Source organism: Propithecus coquereli, unplaced genomic scaffold (assembly GCF_000956105.1).
Source record: "Propithecus coquereli isolate 6110/MARCELLA unplaced genomic scaffold, Pcoq_1.0 Scaffold48, whole genome shotgun sequence".
In the NCBI taxonomy this organism is placed as follows: Eukaryota; Metazoa; Chordata; class Mammalia; order Primates; family Indriidae; genus Propithecus; species Propithecus coquereli.
The window spans coordinates 4,480,414-4,502,459 of NW_012150618.1; the positions used below are offsets into that span (position 1 = coordinate 4,480,414).

At 36.8% G+C, this 22,046-nt stretch overlaps 1 protein-coding gene across 3 annotated transcripts in view; it reads right to left on the minus strand.

The window, feature by feature from the left end:
• GRM1 (glutamate receptor, metabotropic 1) overlaps window positions 1-22,046 on the minus strand; it is a 496,050-nt gene that overhangs the window by 99,912 nt on the left and 374,092 nt on the right. For all 3 annotated transcript variants that reach the window (XM_012655532.1, XM_012655534.1, XM_012655533.1), the window contains one exon: window positions 13,863-14,098. In XM_012655532.1, the coding sequence (XP_012510986.1) occupies window positions 13,863-14,098 (236 nt within the window). The remainder of the gene's footprint in view (window positions 1-13,862; window positions 14,099-22,046) is intronic.

The following is a 22,046-nucleotide window of genomic DNA, read 5'->3' on the forward strand; positions in this document are numbered from 1 at the left end:
AAAAAAAAAAAAAAAAAAAAAAGTATCACAACCAAGAGGCCTAAAGAGACAAGATGACTAAATGTAATGTGGTGTCCCTTGGACGGCACCCGGGACAGACAAAAAGGGCCTTAGATAAAATTTAAGAAAATATGAGTAACAGATGAACTTCAGTTAATGAAAATGTATCAATATTGGTTCACTAATTGCAACAAATAAAACATACTAATGTAACACGTTAATGGGGAAAACTGGTTGAAGATATATAAGGACTCTATTCTATCTTCACAAATTTTCTACAAATCTTTAAAATTGTTCTAAAATTAAAAATTTATTTAAAGAAAACCAAAGGACACATTAGGTTCCTTATATCATACCACTGCTAACTTCCTGGTATTCTTTCCTATTCATTCAATAACAATGATAAAAAGTCATATTGTTGGGATTTTTGTAGATTTCTTTAAGTACATTTTGGAAGACAGTTGAGTGTTATGCATAAAACACATACAGAGAAGAACACAAACTTTTGGCTAAATAAATAGTCCTTGGTACAGTTTTTTATAACGTCATTAGCTAATGTGGGTTATGCCAAAAAAAAAAAAAAATGGTAGACTTCTGTGCAGTACCTACGTTCCATTTCTTGATTTACTTTTTACTTATTATTTTTAGTGTAATTTATTCATAGTACTTTAAAAAATGGTGATATATAGGTATATCCTCAAGAATACACTTTAACTTTTCTTTATATTTTTCCCTTTTCAATAAATTCAATTCTAATAGTTCTGTGTGACCACTTCTCTAACTTATTCACATCCCTTGAGAGTCCAACACTTATGTTCTCATAACTAAATGTGTTCTTACTTGTAAACTGAACCAATCACTAAGGACGTGGTTTTAAGTACTCAAAGGTCAGGACTTATTTTCTATATGATTATAAGGGTTTTAAAAAGAGCAAGTATACATTTTTTGCAATAAGAATTTTAAAATAAAACCAATTTTAATTTCAAGAAAAGTCACTCTGACAAAGGACATAAGCAAAAATGTAACAGAAGATAAAATGATAAATGCTGAGAAAATATGCAGCCTCACTAATATTAAAAAAGATAAAAAATAAATGTGACACTAATTTTGACAGATTAATTTAAGGATTTTGAAAAGTGTAATGCTTAATAATAGTGTTCCAGGGACCTTTGGACAGTCTTGTGAAGGATATTGGAGCAGAGAATGGGGGATTCATAGCCATTTGCATAGTGTTTCCTTAACCTCTGAGCATATAGATCTGGAAAATTATCACTAAGAGAGCATGGTAGAGGCATGCCGAGACCATTTTATTCCTAGGATATGATATAAATAAGTCCCTTACAAAGGGGGAAAACATGAGCCTGAGAAGTTCAACAATCTTTGTATTATGTCATAAAAATTTGCGTATGCTTGTTATTTTGAAAGAACTGTCTCTGTTGTAGAAGAGGTGATATCGGTCACTTATGCCCCATGTGAGAAAGGAAATCCTGTAACTGCCCACTGGTGCCAATCATCTTAGGTTAGACCTGGAAGGTGAGACCCCTCAAATGAGAGAAGGTCACTGTGTTAGACTACGCGTAAACTCCTTTCTTTTTGTCCCTCTTAGGATGGGAATAAGTTCCAGTTCTGCTCAAAGCCTTCAAATAAAGAAGATTTCATTATTGGAAACATGAAAACTCAGTACAGTAATACCTGATTATTGCTTAATCTTACTTTGATTAGAAAATAAAGGTATTTTGTTGACAAGCCCTTCTTGCAAATATCTCTCTGTCTTGGAACTCTGAATCTTTCATTCATGGCCATAATATTAATAAAAAGTACCTACAATCAATTTAATGGGGTCCTGGTAAAGAAAGAGGAAATTTCCCTTTATCTCTGGCAAAAATTTCCCAAGGCATTCTGACACACTAGTTTTGTTAGTTAAATCTTTAATTAAGTTCAAAGTTCTAAATACTCTAACCATATATTGTACACACATAAGGTTCTTAGGAATGAAAAAGGCTATATTATTGACCCTAGTTTAATAGTTTGGTAGATTGAATTATTGCTCCCAAGTATTAGGTACCCATCCCCTGAGGTGGGTCATATTTCCTCTCTCCACTGATATTTGGCTTAAAATCTGAATGGAAGTGACACAAACAACTTTAGCAGTAGTTTTATACCCGGTGCACATTGGCCATGCTCAGGTCCCTTTGCCATCAGGTCCCTTTGCCACAACCATCAATGTCCCAGATAGAAGTTGTTCTATAGATTGGCTCCCAAAGAACAGAAGACACAGAAGGGAGTTCTAACTAACAAATAAGGGGCATGTAGCACGAGTGAGAAATAATTATTTATTGTTATAAGACATTAAACAAGGGGTCATTTGTTAGTACAGTACATCCTAGCTTATCCTGACTACTATAGAAATTGGTGCCTAAATGTAGGGGGATACTGTAACAACAACAAAACCAACAATGCAACATAAAATATGAGGCATATAGAAACAAGTAGCAGATGGCAAAGAAACTGTGACCAAGGTCTAAAAGGACACAAATCCATTATTATGCAGTGGCAAAACATTCCGTAATATTGTCATCAGAAATACCTTAGAAGACATATATTTTTTCAAACGAGCTTTCATGTTTAGGCAAGGAGGTAGGAACATTAATTGTGCAGAGATGAAAGTGAAATTGATTCTTATTTCCAACCATTACAGATCAGGTTGAGAAAGTCTCTACACTACAAAAGACCAGTGAAAACTCAGATTCATGGAAAGAGCTCAAAGGGGCTTACATTCTTTTCTTAAAAACTCTAAAAGAATTAATTTGGCACTCATAAATCTTTCAGATGAAGAAAATGACTAAGAAAGAGACTAAGGCTGTGACTTTCCAATAGAAGTCAGTGTACCCAAAATTAAGTCTAGAGGGGAGGCTTGTCTAACAAGAATTGTAGTCCTGGCTATTGGTACATGTTGTGCCTAATAAACCAGTTAAGGAGGAAACTACATTTTTAAGAAGATTTTTTGTTAGGAAAACAAAAAAGCTAGCAGCCTAGACTAAAAGGGACTGTGAGCATTAGAGATTTAAAATGGTCCTTGGGCCCCCAACATTTTAGGGCCAGGGAATAGAGCAGAAAAGCTGCTTGTACTCAAAGAAATAGTCCCCAGTGTTGTAGCAGAAGAGGCCAAGGAGGATGGTGGGAAAAAGGACTTCCCTGAGATTGGATGCAAGCAGCATATGTCCTCAACTGCCTGGATGTTTTACCTTTCACAGAAACACAATAACAATGACTTTTTAAATCTGTTCCCAAAGACTTATAGCCTGCTCTCTCAGCAGCTGCCAACAGAGGCAGGGGCGCAGCAGGAGACAGAGCTAAAGAAGTAGAAAGGCCTTTGAGAAGCTAATGCTTCTGTCTGGACATCCAGTGTGGTAAACAAAATAATGGTCCCACAAAGATGCCTACATCCTAATTTATCCTTGAATTTGTGGATAAATTAGTTTTCATTGTAAAAGAGACTTTGCAAATGTGATTAATTTTCCCTTGAGACAGGGAGATTATCCTAAGTTATCTGAGTAGGCCCAATTTAATCATTAAGTCCTTAAAAGTGGAGAAACTTCCCTGGCCATGGCCACAGAAAGGTGTGGCTATGGAAGAGGAGTCAGTTAAATGCAATGTTCAGGGCTTGGAATACAAAGGAAGGGGGCCATGAGCTAAGGAAGGTGAGTGCCTTCTAAAAATTAAAAATGGCAAGGAAACAAATTCTATCCTAGGGCCATATACAGGAATATAGGCCTGCTAACATTTTCATTTTAGCCCAGGGGGACCCTTGTCAGACTTTTGGCCTATAAAACTGCTGCATGATAAATTTGTGTTGTTTCAAGCCACTGAGTTTGTGGTAATTTGTTATGGCAGCAATAGAAAATTAATACATCCAGTAATTACCCAATCTGGACATAGAGAAACACAGTGTTTGGCCATAATTTATTGGTTTTGGAATGCCAATACTTCAAATGCAAAAACAAGCCTACCAATAAATAAATAAAACAAACAGAAGAGATTGATTCAGCATCAGGAATTATTAAACTCTCATTAGCTACCTCACATGCCATAGCCAAGGCCAAAACTTTAGCAAGCTCTCAACTTGGACAGTGATAAATGGTTCCAAATTTTGAAAATTTGAATGCCTCATACATTTTAAGTATAAATTTCTTCTTATCCTTCAAATAAACATTTGGTCCTACTCCAGAGATTCTAATTCAATTTGTGTGGTGTAGGACCCAAAATGATATATGTAAGCTTCTTTGTGAAAGCTTTCCTGATGGTTTTATTATAATAAACCATGCTTGAGAACTACTGCTGTAAAGGACAAGATTCTTATTTACATCATTCAAGGGCTCGGGCTATTAATTTAGCCAAATGGATTGGATAATAGCATTAAGCCAACTCAAGTTAGATCCAAATCTATTTGAGGCAAGTCTCTATGGATTCAATTCACTGGCATTTCTAATAAATTTTGCATACTTATGCCCATGTGGTTCCCGTGGGTGCCCACCAAACTTCTATGAGGATTTGTGCTGTAACAGTGTTGTTTGCCAGCCAGTGACACTACAAAGAAGGATTAATTAGTAAATAGAGTGGTCACATAGAATTATGACATGACATTAACATAGGGCCCAGGTGATTATCACAGCATGTTCAACACTACTTCACACAGCTCATTGGTGTGAGAGGTTTGACCAATAGCTCCGACATAAGAACTATACTATAAGTGTAAATGGGGGCCTGAGAGGTAATTACAAAAGGTAGCCCCCAGTCATTAGGACACAAGTGTATATTATAACTTGGAGTATGAGGCTGGTTTTCAGGAAAAGCAGCCACTAGAGAATTTACCACTAGGGAACATACTCAGAGAGCTTATCGCAGATATGACAACCTTGATTCCACAGTATCTAACAAGGGAATCATGTTTAATAGCTATTATGACTTAAGACTTGGCTCATAATATGGACATAAAATACCTTCTTAACCTTAAACTGTCACCTCCAAATAGAAAAGATAATGGAATGATGGAACATACTCCTCAAGAAGCAATTCAATAGCAGTCTCACTGGTTCTTGAACTTCAACAAGCCATTCATCTTCTCGCATCTGATCCCTTTATTATGCCATTTTCCCAATCATATATCTCCATAATGAATAGACCAACGGGCGAATAAAAGATGTTAAACGTACACCTATCACATGATCCAGCCATTCCACTCTCACAAATTGACCCAAGAAAAAAATGAAAGCATATACCTACACAAAGACTTGCACATGGATGTTCACAGCAGCTTTATTTGTAATAACCAAAAACTCAGAACAACTCAAATGCTCTTCACCAGGTAAACAGATAAACAAATTATGATATATACAAATAATGGAACACTACTCAGAAATGAAAAGGAATTAACTGTTGATATATGCAATACAATGATGATTCTAAAAATACTTGTGCAGAGTGAAAGAAGACAGGTAGAAAAGAATGTACAATGTACACTTCCATTTATATGCAAGTCAATTATAGTTTTAGAAAATAAGTAAGTGGCAGTCTGAGGATGGGGGTTGAGTGGGGTAGGAGGAAGGGATTTTCAATGAGGCACAAAGTAATTTGAGGAGTGATATGTTCATTATCTTAATTGTGGTAATTGTTTCTTGGTCATATATATATATGTATCAAAATTTATCAAATTGTACAACTTAAATATTTACAGCTTATTATATATCAATTATACTTTAACGAAACTATAAAAATAGAAAAAGAGTAAATGGACCATATGCCAAGTATATTTGGTCATACCCATCATGGAAGAACTGTTACTTCTTATGATGGCTGAAATTATGACTTTATTTCATGTGAATTTCCCCAGAAGCAAACATATACAAGATATAGAATGCAAAACTATTCTCCTGATGAAAAAGAGTACACAGGATATGGAGTAACCCCATATGTAGCCATCTGAGACAATCTAAATATATACTAGCCACTCGAACCAGGATGAAATCTTTATGAAGAACAGTCATAGATTTTAATCATTTAAACACCCACTCTCAAACTTGTTCAAAACCAGGCTAGACCACATGAGGAAGCATTCAACTTTAGAAACGTGTACATTATTTAATGAGTGAATATTGATCTAATTAAAGAATTTATTAATGATTTGAACCAAATGCTAATAACTAGGATATATGAACCTTAGGCCAATCTCTAGGTAACTGGTTTGCTGACATGGTAAAAAAGTTTCCTAGCATATCCAGCAATATACAACTGTAAATTAAATGTTTCTATTAAAATATAAAATGGTAATTGTTCACTATTACCATGAGTGTTAGGTACCTCAAAGAATTTCCATTTTTGTACCTCAAGTCTATATCTTCTTGTTACTAAAAGTCATTTAAGCCCCTTGGGAATAAAATCAAGACATACAAGTAAAACAATGGAAAACTCATACCCCTGCATCAATCTTTATGATTTTTGGATCATAGAACATGTACATGTTTGTCTAAGCCCATCCAATATTAAAAATGGCATGGAATAAGGAACTATATTGAACTTAGCTAGGCTAGCCTGGTCTTTGTGAGAACCAGTCCAGATCTTGCATAGCAGATCTGTGGGCATCATCAAGCAATCTGGCAGCCTTGGCTCATCCCAAAGAGTAACTTGATATTCAGCTGTTGTAGATGGTCAGAATATTCAACAAATTGATCATGCTCAAAGTACTAACTTGTGAGTTAGATCCAAATAGCCACAGAATCAATTAAACTTGCATTTATGGGGTTAGAAAAGTAGAACACAGTCTAGAACAGCACTGTTCAATAGAACTTTCTGCAATAGTAGGTATTTTCTGCATCTGTGCTATTCAGTACGGTAGCCACTACCCATATGTGGTTGTTGACACATGAACTGTGGCAAATGAGAATATTTCATTTCATTTCATTTTCATTAATTTAAATTTAAATCCAAATAGACACATGTAGGTAGTGTCTAACACATTTGACAGTGCCTATCAAAAGTGTTAATAGAGATAGGCAGACCAACATTGTGCTTACAGCATATTTTCAGATCTTCATCTATGTGTGATAATAAGATGGGTTCTAGAAATTATAGTGTCCATCCAGATGAGGCACAAGATCAATTCACTTTTATTCTTCCAACTAAAAGATAAAACACATCTAAGACTTTTGAAACATCCTTCCATAAAGCAACTTATGTCAGCACCATATGAGAACATATGATTGTTTCACTTTGAGGGTGTTTGTTTGGATCGATTAGAATTATGCCCATTTTTCAACACTTCTTGTTTGCACACCAAAATTCCTAAGTAGAATAATTTTACTGCCTCAAATCAGGGGGCTTTAATATCCTCTTCATTGCAGGATCTATAAAAATGTTTGGCTTTGTTCCATAAGATTCAGGGTGCAATATGGTACCATTCTTCTTATGATGGGGAAAGACTGAGCATCATAGTATTGGGCATAAGGAATTATGTTCCTTAATATAATTAAACCAACTCCATGTGAGGATCATGGATCACAAGACTATGGAGACCTTTTATCAGTTATCTATTTTATCAGACCTTTTATCAGTTGCATGACATATAACACCCCAAGTTTAGTGGCTTAAAACAAGAATTTATTTAGTTCATGAATCTAGTAGTCAATTGGTAAGTTCTGCCTCTCTGGGTTGGACATGACTCATCTTAGCTAAGCTTACTATGCATTAACAGTTAGGTAATTGGCCAGGGACTGGCTGATTTAGGACATCTTCAACTGAGAGGTCACTCTGTTTATGATCCATGTTATTTCTCATCTTCTATCAGGTTAATTCAGGCTTATTGATATGGCTAAGGTAGGGTTCTAAGAAAAAAGGATGGGAGTAGGTCAAATCTCTTGAGGCCTAAACTTGGAGCTAATAAGTTGTAAGATCAATCCATACTCTAGAAATAGGGAAAAAAATCTCTACCTCTTGATGAGCTACAAAACCATATTTCAAAGAGCATGGATAGAGGAAGGGGTGGAGAAATGTGACATTTTCCAAAACCCTAATTAATGATATGAATTTCTGGGTTGAAGGTAAATGAAATTCTTCAGAAATGCATATTGGTGTTTGCGTCAAATTTTCTGAGACAAACAAATGTAATTACCCTAGGACCCAAGGGGATGAAGTAAACTGGAACCTATCTCAGTTTACAGACAATCCTAATCTGGATCAAACTGTAATGAACCAATCTTACCTAGCATTACATAATAATTTAAAGTGGAAAGTCCATACAATTTGATATCTGATAATAGGACAAATATATTATGACAATCACTACCAGTCCAAAAATTGTGAATGGCAGTCTTCGAGCTACTGGAGTAAGAATCCTCTTGCTTAAAAGTCTTGAAATTTTATTTTACCAGACAAGCTGTCATTATCTTACTAGCCTTGAGCTGTTGATGAGCATTACAGATACCAGCCAAATTCTTTCATTATGTCCTGGATAATAGCCAAATACAAATATATACTAGTTTTAAAAAGCACTGTGCCCATCTGTTCTCAGTTGGTACAATGAATAAGGGGAAAATAGTAAAATTATGGCTATAACTTCAATAGGTTGTAAAAAAGGCTGATAAGGACATGATGAACCCAGTAAACTCATACAGTTAGTACACTGCTAGCCACAACAAACGTTAATATTGCCATATTGCAAGACAATGCAATACATGTTTTTAAGGAAACCCCAAACTATCAAATTCTCAACCAATAATTATATGTTTAGGAATCTACTATAAAGGAACAATCTAAAAATAGTAACAACAACTATGAATGTACTCTCTGTACCACATTCAGAGTTTTTCTCATAAGAAGGAACATTGAAAGCAGCCTAAATGTCTAACAGTATAAGAATGGCTAAGTAATTATAGCATTTTAACTGGATAGAGTATTATGGAGCTATTAAAATGATGGTTATAAAGATCATGCGGCAACATCAAAAATATGTAAAGTATAATCCTAAGTGAAGTAAGATACAGAATTGTATGTACACTATAATTATAAACTATGCAAAATAAAATGGAAAAAAATGCATAGGGTTTCATGCACTGTTAGTAAGAGTTGCCTTTTGGAATGCCCTCTTTTCAAAAGTTTTAAGAATGTTCATATCTTTTGATTGAACATCTAGAAATTTAATTCAATTTCTGGAAATATAACTTAAGAAAATTATCCAAAATGAAAAAAAAAGATTTACAAAGAAGAGTTTTTAGTACATCACTTCAGCATTTTGTAAAATTTGTGAAGAACCAAAAATAGCTTAAATATGTAGGAAGGATGAAATAGTTAAATAAATTGTAAGTTATCTGTATGCAGAATGTTATGCAGGCATTAAGAATGAAAGAATTTAATGACAAAGAGAAATTTATAAATTAATAAGAAAAATCAGAATTTATTTTTAAAAGTAATATATAAAATAATATTAACTACATCATTTACAACTATGTAGAGAAAGATGAAAATATACTAAAAATTTAACGTGATTAACAGTGATTATATAAAATTCTTAATGCCGTTCATCTTTCTCATGCTTTTCTGTATTTCTAAGTGCATGCAATAAGCTAAGTAAGCATGTATTACTTTCATAATCAGAAACAATTATAAAAGCCTACATAAGCAAAAAACAGGAGAACATATCTTTATTGACACTAACTGTGTGAGGGTGATCAATTAAGGGTCCTGTGCTTGTTTTGTCTATATTCCACATTTCAAAATGTAGTTATGTTAAATTCATAACTTCAAAAACTATGATTGTTATGTGATGATCTATGTCATACCTTGTGTTCTGGTAGGACGTGACACTAGTAATAACACTTAATACTTATGTTAAGTATTTACAGTTTGCAAAGTATTTCACTCGTATTACTTCATTGCAAAGTAGTTTGCTTGTGTTATTTCATTCAATTTACACAGAGTTCTGTGTGAGATAGATATTGTTACCTTGTTACAGCTGCAGAAACTGAGACTCAGAGGTTAAATGATGTCATCCAAGTCATGTGGCAGACACATATCTGAACCAGTGTTGGACTCAGTGGTTGCACTTACATATTCTACGCTCTGTCAGCTTCCATGGGCTCTTTCTTAGTGATTCCATCAGGAATGATAAAGCACTATGCCATTGCAAACATGATACAAATTTGTTAAGTAGCTAAGACATACATTTACTGGAAGGGAGTGACTTTTATTTGCTTTACACCTCTATTTCCACTGTCCTACAATGATTACTTTTTCAGAAGTTAGGCTTTAATGTTTCAGTTAGTTCTTTTCCAACACATCTCCAATCCCTTGATATACTCAACTAATTAAGCAGTGATGTGGATTTTACATGAAGTACTTTTTCATCAGCCACAGTGATTCCCAACCTACTCAGCCTGGGCTCAGGACCCTTAATATTCAAACTGGCAATCTAGTGCAAGTAAACTCTTTATTTAAATAATCACATCTGAGATTAAGCTCAATAAAGGTTTCTATGGAAACTAACAGCAATATCAAAACTTTTCAAACCACCAGAAGTGACCCAATTAAGAGAGATAAAAATGAATGACAGAAAAAGTAGCTATCAATAGTATAGAAAGGTTAATTCTATTTCCTCACACTCATTTTCATAAATGTGTCTGCATATTTATTAGAAGGCTGGAATTCATTTGATATTCAAGGATCTCAAATGGATAAGAATAATGCATGAAGTGAAAGTTTATGTTGTTCTTCAATAACATGGAAGCCAATTTCACAGAAATACAGAGATTAAAACTGAAGAGCAAGGTAGGTTTACATGAATATAAACACACACAGATAATATAGATAAACACCGCCAAAGATAAAATTCTAAGATATCTGCAACAGAAAATATCAACAAGTTTTATAAATTAGTCCCAAAGAGAAAAGTTAAAGAAGCCTTCTGCCTTCCCTAGAACTAAGAAAAAAGAGAAATATTTGCTGAACTTGACTCCAGAATAAAATGCAAATATAAACATGTTTATTAAAGGTTGTAATCAAATAAGAAGCTCTTAAAAATAGTTTTGAGATTCAAGCACAATATAAGAATAATTCATGAATTTGCAAATTGGTATTTCCTGCTGTGAATGTTAAAGAAGTTCAAGCTTTAACCTTGACATTTGCATGTACTGTGACAATTGAAAACCCAAAATATTAGTGTACATGGTTGCAGAGTTTTAACTTGTTTTGAGAGCTCATGTCACCAAATATTTTCCTACAAATACTTACGTAAAGAATCCAAGCATGTTTAATAAGTAGTACCGTGAATTTTACTAATAGAACACAATGACAAAGTGACATCTATAGCTGGATTACTAATAGACATCTCTAATTTAACTTGCCCAAAATCAACCTCCTGGTCCTTCCCTAACATGCTTTTCCTGAGGGCTTTTCCTGTCTCAGTCAACAGTGACACCATCTTTCCAGTTGCTCAGATCACAGTCATTCTTGACAATTCTATCACCAAATTCCTTCAACTTTTATTCGAAATATCCTCAGCACTGAACCATTTCTCTCCACCTTGCTTGCCCCTGCCATGGCCCAATTCTACACTATCACAGCAGGATCCTCGATGCTTTCCCTTCTTGGGCCCTTCTGCCTTTTGTCAGTGCTTAAGCACTGCACCCAGAGTGATTCTGTTCAGAAAAAGTAAGACCCTGTCTCTCCTGTGCTCACCCTTCCGAGTGGCTTCCTGTCTCATTCAGCACAAAGCCAAAGTTCTTGCAATGGACATTTAAATGCAACATGATCTGCTCCTTTGTGTGCCTCTCTGACCTTGTCTCCTGTGCTCCACCAACTCACGGGCCCCAGCCACTCTGACCTCCTTACTTTCTTCCACTAAGCCAGGCATGTGTGTGCCTCTTTTCATGCACTGTCCCCTCTGCTTGGAAAGCTCTTCCTCAGTGTTTGCATGGCTCACTCTTTCATCACCTTCACATCTTTAATCATCTTCTTGGTGAGCCTTCCTTCTCTGGGTATCATTTTAAAAACTGTAATCCCTTCATCCTATCATTCCCTTCCTTTCTCAGCCTCCCTAGAAGCCATGCTGAGGAAGCTTTAAAAAGCTTGATTAAAAACAAATTCACACCAGGCAATTTCCCAGTGAACTCTGCTGAGCCTTACCAAGTCAGACATATATTGTTACATTTAAATATGTTGATATCTTAAAGCTGGGGTCCCCAACCCCTGGCCAGTAGACTGATACTGGTCCATGGCCTGTTAGGAACTGGCCACACAGCAGGTGAGCAGGCAGGTGAGCCAATGAAGCTTCATCTGTATTCACAGCCACTCCCCATAGCTGGCAGCATCACCACATAAGCTCCGCCTCCTGTCAGATCAGTAGAGGCATTAGGTTCTCACAGGAGCATGAACCCTACAGTAAGCTGCACATGCGAGGGATGGAGGTTGCATGCTCCCTATGAGAATCTAATGCCTGATGATCTGAGGTGGAGCTGAGGCAGTGGTGCTATAGCGTGCTGGGGAGTGGCTGCAAATACAGATTATCGTTAGCAGAGAGGTTTGACTGCACAATAAATGTAATGTACTCAATCATCCCAAAACCACCCCCCTGCCCCTGGCCTGTGGAAAATTGTCTTCCATGAAACCAGTCCCCGGTGTCAAAAAGGTTGGGGGCCATTGTCTTAAAGGACTTTCTAACATCAAAGTGTGAATATTATTGAAAACAGAAATATTTTATGTAATTATCCGTATTCTTATCCTGCCTTGAAAAACTCATTACTTACTGTCCTCTATTGTTATTTACCTGTTTCATGTGTGTAATCTGTTTTGATCTGCCCAAAGAGATCACAAGCTCCTCTAGGTCAAGAGTCATGGATTCTATGCTTCTCTGTCCCTTTTTATGCTATATAGAGTGTTTTCTACATGAGTGTGATATGAGCGAATGGATTCAGGACCTTTCTAACCAATATTTGCTGAGCCTAGATACAGGGCATACATGTCCCACCTACTGTTCTACAATGCAAATTAGGTCCTGGGTCAAGGCCATCACCCATCATGAGTAGTCCACTGCAGTATGTTATCAACTCAGTGCGAACAACTGGCTTTGAATGGCACTATGATAGGCCAAAGATGATCTATCTTTGCAGTACATACAATATTGTAAAAGGACTGGTAACAGCAATGTCCCCATGCAGTAATAATAATACTCATAAATGTTACAGAATTAAGAAATCTGGGTTACAGTAGTTACTTGGAGAAAGCGGGGAAGGACATGCTGTGGAGTTTACCAAGGCCCTGAAAGATTTGGAACAACATACTACCCTTTCCTGGCATCAGTGAGCAGTGCATGGTATTTGTCCAACTGGGAGCCATCATTCTGGTTTACAGATGAGGGCAGTTTCTCGGCACCTATGTTCACAAACACACATATTGGTGCTGTGGCCTAGGGTGACATTACCTCATCTTCTTCTGACTTGTGTATCTAAGCAAGTCACAAAGAAAAAAAGAGATCTAACCAGTGCTACTTACTTATGTCTGTGGTTAAGGCTAAGAACTCCTAAGCATGTTTGCAACAAAATCTCTTCCCTCTGGCTTGAATGCTAGACACCTGATTTCTCAGTATACTTTTCCTTTACTTATGTTGTCTCTTATCACTTGCTCCACCAGAAACCAATGCAGTCTTTCTAAATTTCCCTGAATCCTTGCGGTAATCCACACTTCTACCTCATTCTGGTTATTTTATAAACTAACAGGGGTCTCCATCCCTGGCACCTTCTTCTCTCATTCAACAAGCTGCAATCAATCTGGAGGAGAAGACCAAACCTCTGAGTTGTGATTTTGTGGACACAAGTTACCTGTGCAGATTCTTTTAAAGTTGGGGTTTTCCAGAACGTGTCCCGGTAGCCGGCACTGGAACCGATGTTGCCAGAACTCAGGGAACCACGGATTCCTCGTATTCGTGTCCAGCCTCAATTTCAGGAAATAATCATCAAATGACCTGACCTCTGGAGACTGTAGCTTTATCGTGATTCCCCCGTTGGCTTCCACCTCATAACCTTCGATGACTTCATCTCTGTCTGCCCATCCATCACTGAAAAATGCAGGGATAAGGGTAGGGAGAGAGAAAGACAAACATCTCACAAATAGAGCTCAGAGTTATGTATGAATGAAGCAATCCAGCAAAGGCTAAAGTCTGCTTTAAGCCACCATTACCACTCATCGAAGATTTTTTTTTTTTTTTTTTTTTTTGTGGTGGAGAGTAGAAAGTTGTGAAAGCATAATATCCCCTTTGTGTCTTTGTTTGATTTTCACAGTTGTGAAAGTGATGGTGAAGATGATGACAGCAGCAATTACAACTGAAGTTCACTGAACATTCACTAGTCATCAGATAGTATGCTGTTCATATTCACTGAGACGGAAGGTGTCCAGCAATTAGCCGAAGTCCTGGTGAGTCCAGGTAATCTGTCTCCCAAGTCCAGTGCTCTTTACCACTAAACCACAAAACCTATCAGTTTCTGTCGAAACCAGAAGGAAATAAAACCCAGGCACCTCAAGTCCCTCACAATAAGACCTCTGCAAGGTTTCAAGTTTGCGATCAAGACCATTATGTAGAGCTGCATTACTTGGGGTACAAAATTGATATAGCTCTGAAACATACCAACCTCAGTTTTTGCTGCTGGGACATTATTCAAATCTTTCTCCCATAGAAGTGACCAGATGCTTTTATTTTCTAATGGTATTTCAAAATGACAGCACTAAAGGAAAACAATCTCACTTCCAAGTGTAAAAAGAATCCTCCTTTTCACTAAATGGGAGTTCACTGACATTTTATTCAGTGGGATAGATTTTTTTAAATTTTGACACCTAGAACATTCATGTCTACCAGGAGTGATGTAGCTCCAATTTAATTCAGGTGTACATGTGAGCCAGGCCTAAGAGGGTGTCAAAGACCAATTGCACCAGACAGAGTTGAACAGCCAAGGAAGACTTCATTCAAGACTATTGCAGTAGATGAGAGACATTGAACCTAACTCTGCTGAAACAAAATATGGGAGGGTTTTTAAGTGCTGGGGTGGGCTGGTGGGAAAGTACTGGAGGACCACTGTTAGGGGGAGGCTGGTCAATGTGATCAGGCATCTGTGTTTGCTAATTGTCTAATTGTCCCGTATCTAAGTTAGGCTCCTGCCCTCCCATGGAAACTGGGAGATAAGGGTTTGACACCATTGTGATAATTAAATTTCAAAGGCATGGCCCTCAAGTCCTTGAGAAAGATATCCCTGGGTTTTGATACCAGCAAGAGGCTGGGAGAATATTTACATCTCAAAGAGGCAGAGAAAGAATTTACAATGGTGAACTAGCACCTTTTATCCTGGATAGAGCTGGAGCCCATCCTTTGAAGTGAAGTATCACATGAATGGAGAAACAGGCACCACATCTACTCACCATCAAATTGGTACTAACTGATCAACACTAACGTGCTCATGTGGAAGTAATATTCATCCATCCGGTGCTGGTCAGGTGGGAGCGGGTGGTGGGGGTGGGTAAACTCACAACTAATGGGTGCATGGGAGAAGAGCATGCTTGTAGCTCTGGCTTGGGCGAAGCAAAGGCATTATATGTAACCAAAATGTTTTACCCCTGTAATATTCTGAAATTAAAAAAAAAAAGATTTATCAACATATATCAAGCACCTTAAAAAAAGAAAGAAAGAACTTACAATTCCAGTCTTTCTAAAATAATTATTCTTAGAAATGGGAAATTGGAGGCCTACACTCAGGAAAAAAACCTGTCTAAAGTTTAGTCAAGCTGAGGGGAATGTTAAAACCGTCTTGATCAGAGGGTAGATTTATTTCTCTCCGCACAGACTGGTGCCCTGCAGTTTGTGGAACATAACTATGCAGCCTCTGCCAAAGACAGTGTTTTATTGTTTGCTTCTTGCAGAGCAGGGAACTGGGCCAAACACATGTGACTGACAATAGCTCATCCTTTGTTACCTCAGATCAATTGGGATAAATGCGTTCTCCACTCAGGTGAGCTAATTGGTGTAGTTCCTCTCTAGCATCTTCCCAGCGAGCCACACATGAGCTGTATTTTCAACATGTCAAGGGTCATAGAAAATATAGCTGACTTAACATGATCCACAACTGAAGGGACATTGAGGTACAGTATAATTTAACCAACCAGACCAGAGAAAGTCTGTATGCTTCTAAATCTGCTAGGTTAGAGACTCTACAATACTTCACTGGTCTTTCTTTTTCCTTTCCCTCCCTCCCTCCCTCCCTTCCTTCCTTCATTCTTTTCTTCCTTCCTTCCTTCCATCTTTCCTTTCTTCCTTCCTTCCTTCTGTATTTACCTAGCAGCCTCAATTTGCCAGATGCTCTGCTATGAATTCAATAGAGAATAAGACACTCTATCCCCTGCTCCCATGGTGTTTCAGACTTATGGAAAAACAGACACTCGACAAAAATGATAAACTCTTTGAGGCTAAAGAAAGAGAAGGACCAGTACCATGGAGAGGGAGAGTTTGGGAATTTAACTTATTCTGGTGTGTAGATGTGTGTGTGTGTGTGTGTGTGTGTGTGTGTGTGTATGTGGGGAAGAATGAGGGATGGGTTCCTTAAGAAACTGATGTCTGAGCTGAAACTTAAAGGAGGAGTAAGCCTTAGTTAGGTGAAGAGAAGGAGAGAGATTAGTATAGAAGGTTCTTCATAGATTAACATACGAGACAGAACATGGCACATTTAAGGAATTTAGAAAGAGTCAGTACAACTGGAGCATAGATAGAAGTATGACATGAAAGGGGAGTGGGCACATAAATCCCAGCCTAGAAACTGTTAGCATGAGCACTATGGGAAGTCCTCAATGTACTGCAAGGCTATTACTCAATAAGGGCATCCAGCTCTCATCCCTCACGGTAAGTGACCAGAATATTGCGAGTCCTCTGCTTACCATAATTGAAAATGATAGCCAAATAGATTATGAAAAAAAAAAAAAAGACTGACTCTTTCATCTTGCCATAGGCTCATTCTATTTGGAAAGGCTCCAGCTAGTTTAATTATTTACATTTAAATTTATTTATATTTATATCTTAAAAACATCTACAGCAATTTGAAGATTTGAGCCATAGTTCATGTCATGCTAAAAAGAATGGTAAAAATAAAACCAATTAGGCTTTCAAGAAATTCTGCCTGTGAGTAAATACTTAAAATCAAAATGGCTTATAACTTCAAGAAAAGAATTGCTTTTTGACATAAAGGTTAAGGCGTGAAGCATCTTTCTCCTCAAGGTTTAATATTATGTGAGATTTCTTTTGATTACCACTTGTATAAGAAACCCACAATCCCACAGTTTTAAAATGTGCATGAAATGAACTTTCTATGATGTGTATTTGCATTTTTTAAATCATGCTTAGTTTGTAAAGGTAAATATCTTATGTCAATGCCAAAAGCAGAGAAAAGTGTTTGTATGAGATCTTAACCCTATCACAGGTAAGGTGTGAGGGAATGCTAACAACAACAGCAAAAAATGTTCCTGGAAAATACCTACAAAGAAACTCTTGGTTTTTATACGTTTAAATTGTTTCATCTAGGTATCACTTATCAAAGGCATTTACAGAGAATTTTAAAGGATTTTTGCTATTTAGTTGTAATGGGATTTTGTGTGAGGATATCGTTTTGGTGAATTATCTGTAAAGCACACTTTAAAACAGGCCTGATTCAGGATCTTTCTTAGTTGGTGGTAGTACTATAGATGGTGCTTGAGCTGAGATGACCTGCCGGCACTGGTCACCCTTGAGTGCCTGGAGTGCACTGTGCTGTGCTGGGTGGTGACCTGGTCTCAGACAGTGCTGACTCTCTGCGAGGCACATTCACTGCCTCTAGCAGCTTCTGCTGCTCCATCTGCTGCCCAGTGATGAGTTCCTTTTCCTAGCTGGGCCCTGGAAATAAAATTGCATGTTGTGTAACATTTAATCGAAAGTTGTATGTCTTAAGTATTGCTCACTAACACAAGAAGCCTTGTTTCCTATCCCCCCTAAATATTTTTCAACAGCAATTCTTCATGAGCATATTCTTCTCTTCCAACCAAATCATTTTTTCCCTGTAAAATTTCACATTCTAAACTTGAATAATTATAAGGTTTTTCTATCTAATAAATTCTGATATTAACAACAGGAAACACTATTTATACTTCCTCAAATTATAATTTGACAGAAGCTGCACCAATGTTACTTTTGCATTTTATCAGTTAAATAATTTAATTAGAAAATTGAGAGTAAAAAACAGAATTACAATAGTATTAATTTTTTAAAATGTGCAAAACATTTTTATAAAAGACTGTTTCCATTCAATTAAAATAATTACCATTTAGATACTAAAGCAATTTTATTTGTGTTATGAGTTCAGGTAATTGTGTGTACTCACAAAACTATAATTCTTTTAAAATATTTCAGAGATTACCATATAATCAGGAGAAGATAAAAGCATAATGAAACAATATCTTCAAAAACACATGGAAACAAGCACAAAATTCTATTATTTACAACATTAACCATATTCACAAAGGTGGAAGAACTATAGCATAATGTAAGTTAAATCAGGTGACATAAATGGTGGGAAATTTCAGAGGAAATGCAGCTTTTTCAATAATAATTTAGACTGTGGATTAGAATCTAGAATATCTACATTCATTTACTGAGCAGCAAATGAGGTGATTCCTACAATTTTTTGAACTTACTGCCCGGATGTCTCCAAACCACAGCACAAGAAGGTGGGGTGGGGGGAGACTGAGATACAACCCAGTGGAATGGCTGAGTTGGGAAGAGGGAGCTGAAGTCTGGCAAAGCCAGGGGGCCAGAGTTCGCAGATCAAAGCACTGGAGAGGAGAGAGATACAGAGAGAGAGAATGGACCGCACTGCATCTCCCTCAAGGATTCAGTTGAGTATTAGTCAGCCATGTATGTGATGGAATTACATAAGGCTGAGGAAATAACCAACCAAAAGAATTTGAAGGAATAGTGCCTGGAGGCCACTTATTTTGGGAATAATAACTGTTTCCTGCAACCAGAATAGAAAATTTCGTATTTCATGGGGAATTGGTTAAAGTATTAAGAAGAGTCTTGCCTCAATAGTGAGGAAAAATTAGCTCTAGACTAAATGCTACTCTGTCCTGCAAACAAAGCTTAAAAGCAAGATATAAAAGGATCAAAGTAACTTAAGCTTCTCTCAGAAATGGCTCAAAAATACTTTTAAAAGTACAAAACATTTAGTACCCAACAAGGTAAAATTCCAATGTCTCACATCCAATAAAAAATTACCAGGCATGTAAATCCATGTGTCAATTAAGGGGCAAAGAGATAGTAAAGTGATGATTATAACAAATTGTCACACAGAGATGTAGCTTACATAGAGGATTTTTAAAGAGTCATGTGAGATGAATGAAGAAGAGCATATTTTAGATTAGGAGGCCGGGAAAAGGATTGGGTGGTCAGAGAAGCAACTTTGAAGAGAAAACATGTAAGCTGAGATCTGAGGCAGGTGAGTGTGCAAGCCAAGTGAGAATCAGAGGGAAGAGGATCTTGGGGAGCTGGTGCAAAGGCCCCAAGTAGCTGTGGCTGAACATTACCCATGGCCACAGAGCTCTAGGCTAAAAATGTTTACATTCACCAAACAGAAGATATTCCTCTGTGAAATTCCCCACAATTTATGTCACCTGATTTAACTTACATTATGCTATAGTTCTTCCACCTTTGGGAATATGGTTAATGTTGTAAATAATAGAATTTTGTGCTTATTTCCATGTGTTTTTGAAGATATTGTTTCATTCATCCCAAGTGGCCAAATTATTCCTGATTTTTTTCATTAAAAGTAGAATATATTCTTTTAAATTGTTAAAATTTCTCACAATGTCAGCTATCCACTGTATATTTGATACTCTCTAAGACATCTTACATTTTTGAAGTATGTTGACAGTTTTCATTAAGTACTTGTTAGCAAATGAAGATGGTATTTTCTCTGAGAAGGTGGTCTCATTTCGATTACCTAGATTAATAAATCACTTCTGAGAGCAAAATTAGAGAAATCAATAAGGCCATCAGGGCTTAGAGCAAGCCACGGCTCTCTTCCCTGTACCTCATTTAGCAGACCCTATTTCTATGTCATTGAGAGCTCAGAAATACTTTACTGTTTAAACAACTCACAAAGATATGCCAAGTGCCTTCTGGAAAAATCTTAAAATCATGTTCTGAGCAAACTCAATATGGCCCCCAAACCATCTTGCATTATGGCAAGCTATTGGCTATAAGATTCCACTAAGACTAGGTCCTAATAGACCCATTTTGATACTTAAATTTTGCAAAGTTTAAGTGGAATTTGAAGTCTTAGACTTTGGCTTCACCAGAGCTGAAAGTGAACTCATCTAATAGGCTCTACCTCATTACCAAAATTTCCATTAACTTCGTGACCATTGGTTCTAAAGCAGTCCTGGGGTTAAGAGGACGGCTCTGTTTGGAGACAGTAGACTGGAAGAAGAGCTACGCACATTTCTATGAAAAGGAGGGGAAAAAAGTGTTTTTTGATAAAGACAGTAGATAATGTGACCCTCAGTTGATTTCATGTCATATGTGAAAGGGCACACTAGTATGAATGGAGGCAGGGAGAGTAGGCATCGTGAATAATAATGTTATTGAGAGGTTTATAAAATGAAACTAGAGAATGAATAAGTTAGTGACTAAGTTATGAGGATGTTGAGTTATTCTTGGCCAATTGTGTGTGGCTGGGCAGTTTCTTGGTTTGCACGGTCATTGCAATGGCTAGAATGAAACTCCCAGCTAAGAGGCCTCAGGAAACAAGAATAATTCTCCAGAACTACAGGGAATGTAACTTTACGTCCTCAGTAATTTGTGGAAGCAAGCAAGAAAGAAAACAACAAAGAAAGGAATGGAAAGAAGGACTAAGACACGAACATATGAGGCCCACGGTGGCTGGAAAGTCAGCCACATGTATAGAATAGGTGAATTTTCCATTACTTCTTCCTTATATTCTAAGATGATAATGAACCTGTTAGGATCTCTTTCAGTTCATTTAAGAAACTCATTTATTTTTCTTACTTGAAAAAAAGGTCAAAGCAAAACAATTTGTGGCTCTTCAAAAGTGAATCCATATTGGAATTATCAGATAAGAAATTTAAAATGCTATAATTACTATGTTAAAGACTCTAATTGAAAAAGAAGGCACCATATAAGAACAAAAGGGTAATGTGAGCAGATAGAAACTACAAGAAAGAATCAAAAGGAAATATAGCAGTCCCTCCATAAACAAAAAAATTACAACAAATTTAGATGTTTTTTCATTAAAAGTGTAATATATTCTTTTAAATTGTTAAAATTTCTCACAATGTGATCAATTAAGTTGGTGCATATATTCCCCTTAATAAAGAAATAGAAATAAACAATGAAATATAATGAGAAACAAAAAGTAATTTCCAGGTGCTAGAAATGGTGAGAAAATCAAGGCCCGGTGATAAGCATAGGGAAGGCACATAACAGCAGCCCACAAGGGATTGGCCTCTGTGTAGGAGACCCCAAAGAATTGGAAAGGGGTTCTAACATCTATCTGGTGACATGGAAGATGGTTTCATGAACTGTGGAAGTCAGAGAGTTGAAGCCAAGACTCCAGCAAAAGGTTGGGAGCTTTGAAATCCTGCAAAATCCAATAGAATGGGATTAAAAGTGTTACCCACCAGTCTGAGAAGGCTTGAAGTCAGTCCAGGCACTGAGGTAGAAAAATAATGAAGGAAAGTCACAGTGCACATGTGTAATGTCTGAATTTACATAGCCCATCTGGTGCAAGAGCGATAAGCACAGGGAATATTATGAAAACTCAGCTAAGATTATAGACAACCCCTAGAATGAAATGCCATTGGAAGTCAATATTTAAAGATACTTTCAAAAAAATCTAGGGAACTCTAAATCCTCATCATACTGGGGGGTGGGGTGGATGGGGAAAGGAGAGATGTTAGTGAAAGGGTACAAAGTTCACTTA